Raw genomic sequence first — 11901 nt, 5'->3', positions numbered from 1 at the left:
GTAATAAAAAAAAAAAGGAGTCCGTCTTGTTCATTTTATTTTAGGGCTGTCAAGGATACAGTTTGTAAAATAAAAAAATAAAACCACATTCATATTTACTCAAACAAAATTTTAATTTCAAAAGCAAAATTAAACAAGACAAATAAAATAGCATTTTCTTCAAGAAACATCCTTTCTTCAACAGGCCCCTAAGAATAAAATAAAAAAATACTTTTCTAAAATAACAGTTTATTCATCACAATTACTGCATTCAGTGAACCCTCCACCACACCGCAGTGATGCAGACGCTTTTATTACACCCTAACCTATACATTCTGGTTACAGTAGCAACTCAGCACACTGCTGATCACTCTGAAGGGAGATTGAAACATTCAGCCAAAAGAGGGCAGTGTAACAATGCTGTTTAAATCACTGAGAAACAATACTCTTGTTTTTTCTCGCCATTGTGCTCCAGTGAAAAAAAAATAAAAGCACGACACATTCAAAGAGGGGTAATAACTACTTTGTGCAAGGGTTTGGTGAACTCAGCAAATTACCAGACGCACATGATTTCAATACAGGCAGTGATCAAATCAGCCAAAATGACTGAACACATCTGTGTCAGAGTGCTGGGCCTTTAGGGACAGTGACAGGGTCGTGATAACAGCAGGAAGCAACCAGGTTTTTACCCTTAACACTAACAATACATTTCAGTTATTAATAGGTCAGTTAACAAACTAACATATACTCTGGTTGTAAAACTGAATTAAGAGGCCCTCTGAACGGAAACAATATCAAGCAACAGGCCTTTTTCACAGCAGACATTTTGACTTGTCATAGCAGGAACATCACAGGTGTTACTGTTAACATAACTCCAATCAATTCAGGCGTCTGAGTAGGACGTCACAGTGTGACAGAGAGCCAGCATGCAGGACCCTGAAACTGATGCAGCCACATGCAGTTTAGTCGTCATTAACTTTATCATTTACACATGTGCTTTTCCTTATATGGCATGAAATATATTTCTGTGAGATAGGCCGGTGCTTGTTTTGTACCAATTGTCAATTTCATGAAATTGACAATCATCTGTCTGATCACATTGGGGCAGCATTTGTATAATAGTAGACCAATGTGGTTCAATTGTACTATTACTGCTTTTACTACCACAATTAATTATAATAAAAATAATAATGACAATAATAATGAAGACGAAAGAAAACAAAAAGGAGGAAGAAGAAGACGAAAAGACGGCAGAAGAAGAAAAGGAGGAAGAAGACGACGAAAAAGATGAGGAAGAAAAGGAGGACCAAGAAGACAAAAATGAAGAAGACGACGAAAAGGATAAAGAAGAAGAAAAGAAGGAAGAAGACCAAGAAAAGGAGGAAAAGAAAGAAAGGAGGAAGAAGAAAAATTAGACGAAAAGCAAGAACAAGACGACGAAAGGAGGAAAAAGGAAATGAGGAAGAAGAAGAAGAAGAAGAAGAAGAAGGAGAAAGAAGAAGAAGAAAAGGTGAAGAAAAGGAGGAAGAGGAAGAAGAAAAGGTGAAGAAAAGGAGGAAGAAGAAGAAGAAGAAGAAGAAAAGGAGGAAGAAGAAGAAAAAAAGGTGAAGAAAAGGAGGAAGAAGAAGAAAAGTTGAAGAAAAGGAGGACGGGGAAGAGGTAGAATCTGAGGAAGAAGAAGACAAAATCTTACCAACTTTTGGTATGATTTCAGCCATCTGGATTTGAACTGATTAGATATTCATGTATTAAACACATCCAACCTGGCAGGTTTCCAGTGTCGATCCAAGCCATGTGCTTTAGGGTTGAGACATCTGTTGCATAAAGAAGGAGGAGATAACGTCAGAGTTCTGAAAAGTGTATTTTTCTTCATGGAATAAAAAGCATGAATAAGCAATACATTTGCCATCAATAAAACATTTTTCAGCTACTTGAGGATAAATTGGTCATGACAAATGTCCTGTGCATCAGGTTCAACTTTGGACTTTAGACAGATTTAGGAGAGCTTTTCGACAGCTACTGTGACAGAACGTCAGGCCAATGGAATAATAAAAAAAGTGGTCCTGTCTTGATCTAAACCTCTTCACCTTGATTCATCCAATCAAATGATGAGGCACTTGTGAGGACGCTCTGAATGGTCTGATGACAATCAAATTCTTTGTGTTGATTGCCTGCTGTAATTGTGGCGTATTCCTGTCAGATCATTTCAGGAATTAAAATTGTCTGATTGCTTATTGTTTGAGGGGTCTGTGTTTATTCCTGGTTACAGTATGAAGGCTGCCTGTATTGTGTTCAAAAGGTTACATAATTTGTCTACAACTGATGAGGATATTTTTGCATTCACATAGTCTATGAGCTGAATTATCTTATTAAGTGAGCTCTAAATCAACAAAACATGCATAATAAATTAATAATTTTCATTCTTAACTCATAAAAAGCACAACAAGGTTTTTAATTTTATATTTCCCCAATTGGTGATAGGGTGCAACAAATCACAAAACTCACTGTCCGGATCGTATCAAGGTTTTCAATCACAGATCGGATCAGCAGAAAAAAAAGGGGGCAAATATAATTTAAAGAGAATCCCAATCAACCTTTTCTGCCGCTTTTGTTGTTGTTTTGTTCTTTAATAGCAGCTGGTCTATTAGGTTCAAGCGTTCTTTAATTTTCACAAAAGTCACAACAAATCATTTAAACTGCTCTGAAGTCAGTGTAAACCGTCAAAAACTAAAAATGTTATTCTTTATTATTGTCGTTAAAGTTGATAGACAATGTTTTCCTCATGTTACATTTTGAATGGAGGATGTCGGTCATATTATCTGCCCATAGAATTGTTTTTGGATTTCCTATCATTGTGAAGCAGAATTTACCAAGCGTTGGATTGTTCACCCACTAACAGGTAATCAAGTTTCACCCCAAAAACTACATTTTACAAGATTACATTTGAATATAACATGATCACCTTATAATGTATCTTCGCTCAAAGCTCATTTTTACTAAATCGAGCCTGAAGGCATCATAATGTTAATGAATGGTAACCATAGATATAACACAGTAGATGTGACGCGTTCTATTCCAGGATGGAGCCATAAGCCGGCCGCCTTAACTGGGTCTAGTTTTCAACTTGCTGTAATTGGAACCCCTCCATAAAAAAGGCTTATGTTGTCTTTATAATCCTTATATTTTTCGACCAATACACAAATACCGTTTTATATTTAAGGTTATAAGTGTTAGACAAGCCATCAGTCTGGCCATGTATTCTGAATGGCTAATATACTTCATTAAGCATTTCTTAGTAAGTCAATAAGTGGAGGGGGTTTCAGTTGGAGGCAATCTGCAACCTCACTGCTAAGTTACTAAATCTTACACACTACTTCTTTAAAAAGGGCTCAGTTTTTCGGTTGGGCAGCTTATAAAAACGTAGTTCTGGGTTCTTTACCCTGGTGGCAGTGCAACCCATCACACAGCAGCTTTTAGGCATTTTTCTGTTATTTGCTAGCAGATGAAAGTGACAAAAAGGCACCTTCACACAATACAAAGTCAATGGAGAGCAAAGCTTCGTTTCCTCTCAGGTGTGGCCGGGACCTAAATACGCTCTGCCTCTATAGCAGAAGAAATTCCTTAAAAACAGCCATATTTGTTATGCTCAAACTTTAAAATGTCGTAGGTAAATATGTTATGATGGAAAAAAATTATAATTGGAGAACTTATTTCAAAAGGCACTACATGCTGGCAGCATTAGGTGGGTAGATGTTACCACAGAGCATTCAAAGTCGCCCCCTCCTCCCCCACTCAACGAGCAGAAAGAGGCAGAGAGAGAGGGAGAGAGGGAAAAGGGAGAGGCGTTAATGAGAACAAAGCAGTGAGTCAGAGAAAGAAAACATTATTTTCTGATTGTTTCACGGTGGCTACATTGTAAAGCACAAATATAATCACTCGCAACCCTGCGGGAGGTTGTTGCACTGCAGGATTTTTAATGTATGTAGAAAAAATGCATCTCTTTATCCCATCGGCTTTGCGTGTGGGGGGGCCTAAGCTCATAAAAAAAAACACTACGATACAACAACCCGTTCCTATCCCAGGTCATCAAATACTGACGCTTTGTATCATACGAACACATGATAAAAGGGGGCCTTGTGACTCAGGCGTGACAAAGCAGCTGTATTTCACAACCTGAAATAGCCCTTCTTTGACACAGTTTCAAAAATTACTGATTGTTAGCTTTAAAATTGACATATTAGAGGGATTTTGTACTGGACTTTATTATAGTAAACAAATGTTGCTGCTCTTGTGTTCTCACCCTAATCATCTATTCATCCTACTCTAATAGTTCTTATAAATGCACTTTTTGAAAAAGAAAGATCTGTAGATGAATTAAAACAATTTGATTGTGATTTATATAACTTTGCAATGTTTATATGTCTGTATATTCTGTCCCCCCCTTATGTATGTAAAACTCAATATACATAACACCACTGTTTTGTGTTCAATCATACAGGTGAAATTAACTAAGAGATGGTCCGCGGTCAGAAGCAAACGAGGGATTTCAATTATAATTTAATTTAAATTATACATTATTTTTATTTTACTGTGGAATAATTCAGAAACGTTATGGTGTTTTAACCTGAGGCTTTATTTTATAGGCTTATAATTAGGATGGAAGCGCAGTAATTGAGTGTCACTTCCCCCTCGCGTTGGAGACGAGTGTGATGTCAACCTCATCAAGAGCATGAAGTAATTTCAAGCCCTTACAGGGAAAAATGTAAACATGTGTCGTGAGTGAGGTTTTTTTCCTTCAGACTGACAGTCTGACTGTCCATCTTTTTAATTGCTGCACTATTACATCTCCCTGACCAGCTTCAGAGATGTAGCTGGAGTGTTGCCGACAAACATCAAGCATAAAATTAGGCTGAATACTAGGAAAGGGAAATTAGTTACCAAAGTCTGATCAGGTGCTACTTGGATGATGAACTGGTAGGCAGGCATCACACAATGTTGCAACATCAGCCGGGTCATATCTCCGTCCTCTGTTACCAGTTCTGGGGGCATGGAGAATCCATCTTCCATACGCTCCTCTGACATGTTCAGCAACTGTCAGGGAAAAAAAGCATGCACATAAATTAATTGATCAAAATATAACCTTCTACTTTTAAACAATCACTTGAAAAGAGAATATATGACAGTTGCCTTACAAAACCTACATTATGGTTGTATAACTTAGGACCACTGACCCGCTGCATTGCATGATATAATGTGATGCGACTGTTACATTTGAGTAATTATGGACAATTATCTTTTGTTTCTGTAGCTTTGGCCTAGGCCTTCGAGAATGTTGAAGTGTTGTGATGTAAGATACATATCAATTTGAGTATAAGCATGAGTGAGGCAATGAAGATGCCATCCTCTGCATTTTGTACTTACCTATATGGCTTTAGAGGAGCTGAAGGACATGAGGGTTTGTACAAACACTTAACTGTAAACACAGACAGCTTTCTTTGCTGGAATACACGCATAGCAAGAAAATTAGTTCCTAAGCTGATTGAGGCTGCATGGAGTGGGCTGTAAGATCATAATCGATGTTCTACCGGGTAATCCTGAAGAGCATCATGAGCTATGGAAGCCATGAAACAGGCAAAATCATTGCACTCTTCTCTGAATATGAACCTCTGCAATTAGGAAGAAGATTCTTTGTGCAAAACCAACTGCTTGAAGCTATCCTTTGCTCCATCCTCCATCCAGCTGCAGAACTCTTTAGGTTTCATTCTAGTCCAATACAGCAATGTGCAACGGATACACGGGCACTTCAGCACTTAAATCTGCCTTGTTGTGAAATTCAAACGTCTCATAGTGCGCGTTTTAAGATGGTTACATGTTTTTGTGATGTTTTTTATTTATTGGGACAATAAAGCTAATCCATCTACCTATCTATCTTTAAATGCCATCAAACACCCTTAAACCTTGTAGCCATTGTTTTATTTTTAATCTAATGTATTGGAGTACAAAATAAATACATAAAAACTGCACTGGAAATTAACAGATTCATTTTATTTTCATTACAAACATGGCATTTATTGGGGATTTTATTTTCCCAGAGCTGATGCTTAGTGTTAACTTTTAAAAGATACACGTACTATAGGCTGGTACATTGTTAGGGGTCTAACCCCGAAGCCACTACATCCACTAAGAAACGGTGTTAAGCGTAATAGAGGGCTTCTGTGCCAACCCTCACATTGATGAGATCCCCACCTGCACACTGAATGGATTAGTTTCAATGTAAATTGTTGTGATTGTAGCGCTACAATTCTAGTTAATTCTTATATCATGATATGAGACTACAATTCTCATCTTAGATTTTGGGTACCGGAAAATGGCATAAGTAAATATTTTGTGAAAGCACCAATAGTTAATCCTCATTATTGTTGCAATATCAATATGGAGCTATTTGTTCCAAATGAACATTGTGATATTTTGATTTTCTCCATATCAACCTGTCATAATTTTAGTTCACATAAACTAAAATATATCAAACCACATGTCATAACCGTACAGTGGAAAAAAAATAAAACTCACATCCTCCACCCTCCATAGGTCATTGCCCAAGCCCTCAGTCTGGCCATAAGTGATTGCATTCTTTAGGAAATCAGTTCCACTGCCATCATCCTGCAAAAAAGAAAATAACAATAATCAACATCAAGTGTCAGTGCTGTCCGTGGAAAACATCAGAGGACACTTGTCATTCTATAGAGTCCTGCTGAATGCAGTACTTACACTGTCTGTGTCCTGCAAAACTGCAACAAGCAATCGAATGTATTCTGTCGCAGCTTTGAGTGTGTCCACTTTACTGGGCTTCCGGTCCGGTCGCATTAGTGGCACCATGCGTTTCAAGCGGGAGAACATGGTGTTCAAGTTCCTGATCTATACAGAAAAGAGGCTGAAGTTTCACATTAACTAGACAGATCAGACGTTCAAAACGTTTTCTCTGACATTATGTAACCAAAATGTAAACAAAGCAAAAAAATGATGATAAATTAGAACATGAATCTAAAGATTGTTAAGTGCTTTAAGCAGTGACATTTGTCTTGAGTTCATTCTTTATTGCTGATGGTATGAGTTACAACTGTTTTGTGCAAAACCCAGCACATCATGCAAAAGGCATAAACGTATCCTCTTTATGTGTTTGTGTTTGTTAACATTTAATCATTATTTATGGATTGCAGTGTTCTGTGTGTATATATTTTATTGAAGGACAGATGCAAGTCGTACCAAGTACAAGGCCATATCGTTCCTTCCTTTTCCTCTTTTACAGCAAACCTCTCTTAAATCTATGCAACTTAGCCAACTGAATGTTACTAGCTCTTTAAGATCATCGGCACAAATCATTACTGTCACAATACTATTATTTTCCAGACATCAAGATTAGACATATGATTTTACATCATAAACCTTATATATATATATATATATATATATATATATATATATATATATCCTATAATATTCAGTTCCCCGGTTTAACAGCTTTTATGAAATGGTTTGCTTTCTTCCACTTTGTGCCAAACTACATTTACAATTTTAATTTTAAAAAAGGTTTCAGGCTTACTGCCAAAAAAAGACCTCTTAAAACGAGATTTAGGCCTGTTCATTAATTTACCTAATGTTTTAAATAATAATGCAGCCCTGTTCATATTCAAAATACACCAGAACTAACATTAATTGACACGGTTGGTAATAGTAAAAATAGTAAATAGTAAAATAAAAAAAACAAGTTAATTAAATGTATTATTGCTGTGCTACAGCTAGTTTGAATGATTGGTGTTGTGTTTAAATATAACGACTGACATGTTTTATTACGTTTTAACGTCATGGCGTCACAGCGAACGTTACAGCGAACGTTACAGCAGTACAGCTAACGCTAGCCAGGGAACGGCTAACGTTCAGCTAATTTGCTAGCTCAACGGTAGCTCAACTGACATGAGTTTGAATTCTGAGCCGGAGCTGCGGCAGTGGAGTGGCTGCCCTCCTGTCACATTAACACATTAAATAAACTGTCAAACATGCACTTTAAAGAGTAACACTCACTCTCAGTCGTTCCTTGGCGTTGACCAGTTCTCTCTTTTTCACAGTTTCATGAAAGTCCTCGGCCACAAAGTATGAGCCGTCCTTTCCCCGTTTGAACTTCTCAATGTTGCCGTATGCGGGCAGTGCAGACTCGCCCGTCAGCCGCTTCAAAATGTCGCTCATTAATTCCTCCTCTGGCACCTTCATTTTAACCAATGACATATATTAGACTTGACAGCCTGTTGCTCCTGTTCATTTTTCACGTTCTCATGTAAATAGCGCACAGACAGGAGGAGAGGGAGCTGCTGCTGGTCACACCTGGGCCACGTCTTTAATTAGTCCCCAGGATGGATTGCATGGTTATACACAGTTCAGATATAATGTTCACACTTCTGAGGCTATCTAACTTAAGTAAAAAATAAGCCTTTATGTCAAAATAAGCATTATATGGAGGCCTCAATGTGCTTCTTGTCCTTTTAGGCAAACTTACAGTACCAGTTAAAAGTTTGGACACACCTTCTTATTCAACTACTCTGAAGAATCTAAAATATAAAACATATTCTGGTTTGTTGAGCATTTGTTTGTTTACCACATCATTCCATATGTGTTCCTTCATAGTTTGGATGTCTTTAATATTAATCTACAATGTAGAAAAAATAAAAATAAAGAAAAACCATTGAATGAGAAGGTGTGTCCAAACTTTTGACTGGTATTGTATATGGGCCTGGCATTAACCAAAGGAACAGGGGAAAATGCTATGTTTTTTTACTTAAAGTGACACTAGAGGCGATATTAAGAGTAGAGACAGCTGAAACCATCCTAAAAAAATGAACAACTCAGGCAGAAATTTGTGTACAATGGCAGCAAACAGCAAGACATATAGGTAAAGATAAGATAAGATAATCATTTATTTGTCCCGCAGCAGGGAAAATAAAGATAAAAATAAAGAAAAACCCCTGAATGAGAAGGTGTGTCCAAACTTTTGACTGGTACTGTACATAAATGTAAATGTACAAGCAAAAGGCCTATTTTTTGTGTTTTTTACAAAGAGTTTGAATTATATTTAAAAACCATCAACTACTGTCACAACAAAAAAGCTATAAAAACAAAGATGTCATGCATTGCCCTCGATATATGTTTGTAATTATACAATCAGGATTTGTGCCTTAGTGTCTTTTTTTGTATATTATTTCTTAATGTTTTTCTATTTTCATTTTGTATTATTTTGTTTCTGTCTTTCCATCTCTCCCCCTGGCATGTACGTTTGAATATACAGTACCAGTCAAAAGTTTGGACACACCTTCTCATTCAACTACTCTGAAGAATCTAAAATATAAAACTGGTTTGTTGAGCATTTGTTTGTTTACCACATCATTCCATATGTGTTCCTTCATAGTTTGGATGTCTTTAATATTAATCTACAATGTAGAAAAAATAAAAATAAAGAAAAAACATTGAATGAGAAGGTGTGTCCAAACTTTTGACTGGTACTGTATGTTCAAATTGTTCACTGGGTACAGTCTTTAGCTTTGGGAATTGTGCACTTTTCAAATGAGTTTAAGAAAATGGAGAAACTATTAAACTACTAAATATCTGGAATAGAGAGGGACGAAAACAAATGAGGAAAGTTGAAGAACACTATGAAGGAAGACAATAAAAAAAGCTTTCAAAACAAGAGAAGAAACTAGAAGAATTTTACTAACTAGAAATTAAAAGTTAAAGTTTAATAACTATAATATATTAAGGACAACGTAGAAGCCATTGGATGCATTTGAAAAGTAATTGTATTTGCTATCTCGGAAAAAAAAAAGATTTGATGGAAGGTGTTTTTACCTCCTCTTAATATGGAAATCATGTTAAATCCTTAATCTGACCCTTAGATAGCTGCATCTTTACGAATTGGGTTCAGTATTCAACTTTGTATTTGCATTTTGGAAAACTTTTAATCATGGATTAAATGGGTTTCTTTTATCTAATTTCCCCAAAATAATACAGATGGTTTCATACGCTCTTTGCAAATCACCACTTTCATTGAATTGTTCAACTTTACAGCACCTGGTCTTCCTGTGTTATAGGGAAATCACTCACACTTTCGTATTTTTTGTTTTTTGTTGCAGATTGCAGTGTGTATGCTTGACTGCCAGTTGACCCCTCATGGGCCAACTCATACCACCCGTGCACAAACAAACACATGTGACAATCCAAATAATTTATAATTTCTGCTCAAATATATGTAGGTAGGTAAAGGGGGTATAAATATTTATAATAATGATTTAATGTTAATGTGGTTTATTGACGAGAATTCGAAAATAATTAATGTAAAACTCCTGATAATGAGTTTGAATGAAGTTTAGGAGGTGCAACACAAAACACAGGTAATTTTGCATTTGTAATTTTTATCCGGGAGGACAAAAGTTGCATGGTTTATGTGAAGGCAAGGGACATTTATAAACAGTTATAGCTTAAGTCATGTTAAGTCATCTCTTTCTGTGTTATCGAAATAAAGAGCTGCCACCGTGAGTATAAAAATATTTTTCTCACAGGATTTCATAAAGGAACAGTTTTCTTCTGTAAACATATATGTTGTGAAAAGTAGATTGCAATCATCATTAAGACATTTTATATGTCAAAGAGGATATCTTTGGTAGGATTCAAGTAAGAATTGTTTTTTCTTGCCTTATGTTTGAGGTCAAGTTACCTTACTACCAGACTACTATACCAAAAACAAGTCAGGACAAATGTCCTATTAACTTCAGACCAATTAGTCTCACACCTCTTAAAGCAAATGCATTGAGTGTGCAAAGAAGTCTCATCTCAAACAGCTTAGTTTATGGATCCCATGCACCCACCCTACAAGGCCTCAGGGAAATGAATAATAAACTTCTTGTTTTTCTGTGGTTGCCATGCCAGTTCTGTTCAATATTGCTACCACGTACCACTCATTCCTCTCAGCCTTCCTCTATATATATATATGTATGTTTTTAACAGAGTAAACAGCAGGAGCAGATGTTCACAAGGCCATTCTCAATACCTTACCATTTGTGTGCACTGCTTATTTATGAGATGTAAAATAAATGTAAAGGCTCATGGTTTCCCGCATTATATGGATGAATAACTTTGTCTTTCCTTCTAGTTTAGCTTGATGGCTCTGTTTGCCATTATTTGCTGTAAACCTTACTCATGTTCCCTTGCTTAGTTCTTTTCAATTATCTGTACTGTTCTTGGCTCACATATATCTCAAGACTTTTCATGCCATACATATTCATTTGTCAATACATGCCTGATTTTATAAGGCCAACGTGCGTTTTCACAAGGCGGTCATAAATTAGCAACTAATAAGTCAAAACTGTTGAAAATCACATCACATGTCAAAAGATCAAACACAACACAGGTCTTCAGCCTCTGAGACATGTACAGTATCTCAAAGGCTGACTGATGGTAGTGTGGCGGTGTAAATCACCCTCTTCCTCCTTTCATGCCTCTCTCTTTTCAAGTATCAACATCACTTTCATAGTGTTATATTGTTGGTGTTATATTGGTGTTATAGTGTTATATCATGTTATATACTGGTGTACTGGTGTGTGTGTATATATATATATATAAGATAATCCTTTATTAGTTCCACAACGGGGAAATTTGCAGGATTACAGCAGCAGAGTGAATATTGCAAACGAACACACAAGAGACATAAGCAGAAAAAAACAAGATCAAAACAAGTATAATAAATAAGTAATCACACAGTTGAAGTATGCGAAATAAGTAAAAAAAAAACATCTGCAAAGTAGCTTGAGTCCGCAGCTGAATGTAGTGAGTGTAAAATAGTGTAAAATAGAGCCTAACCCAGCATAATTGTGGGTTAGGCAT

General features: G+C 36.4%; 1 protein-coding gene across 4 annotated transcripts; it reads right to left on the bottom strand.

Annotated features, from left to right (window-relative positions):
• Nucleotides 1-32: 32 nt before the first annotated feature.
• figla (folliculogenesis specific bHLH transcription factor) lies at nucleotides 33-8354 on the bottom strand. Of its 4 annotated transcripts, none has more exons than XR_008531693.1 (6): nucleotides 8059-8354; nucleotides 6748-6894; nucleotides 6550-6639; nucleotides 4918-5070; nucleotides 1673-1793; nucleotides 33-188 (listed from the first exon to the last, which is right to left on the bottom strand). XR_008531693.1 is itself a non-coding variant. In XM_054611666.1 (6 exons), exons 1-5 carry the CDS (start codon nucleotides 8257-8259, stop codon nucleotides 1779-1781), a joined length of 606 nt encoding a protein of 201 aa, XP_054467641.1. In that variant the 5' UTR covers nucleotides 8260-8354; the 3' UTR covers nucleotides 145-188; nucleotides 1743-1778. The 4 variants fall into 4 exon arrangements, 2 of the variants coding, with proteins under 2 accessions (XP_054467641.1, XP_054467640.1); XR_008531694.1 differs by having other exon boundaries at nucleotides 1677-1793; XM_054611666.1 differs by having other exon boundaries at nucleotides 145-188; nucleotides 1743-1793.
• Between the last annotated feature and the right edge of the window lie 3547 nt (nucleotides 8355-11901).

The sequence above is a fragment of the Anoplopoma fimbria genome, chromosome 13, assembly GCF_027596085.1.
Source record: "Anoplopoma fimbria isolate UVic2021 breed Golden Eagle Sablefish chromosome 13, Afim_UVic_2022, whole genome shotgun sequence".
NCBI lineage: Eukaryota > Metazoa > Chordata > Actinopteri > Perciformes > Anoplopomatidae > Anoplopoma > Anoplopoma fimbria.
The sequence above is the reverse complement of the archived record's forward strand: the minus strand, read 5'-3'. Positions and strand labels throughout refer to the sequence as shown.

Excerpts from the sequence above, each read along its gene's own strand:
- figla (XM_054611666.1), bottom strand. The coding sequence starts at position 8,259 with ATGTCATTGGTTAAAATGAAGGTGCCAGAGGAGGAATTAATGAGCGAC. Across the intron at positions 6,640-6,747 it reads TTTTGCAGGACACAGACAGT|GATGATGGCAGTGGAACTGA; the intron begins GTAAGTACTGCA and ends TCTTTTTTGCAG. Across the intron at positions 5,071-6,549 it reads ACCTATGGAGGGTGGAGGAT|TTGCTGAACATGTCAGAGGA; the intron begins GTGAGTTTTATT and ends TTTCCCTGACAG.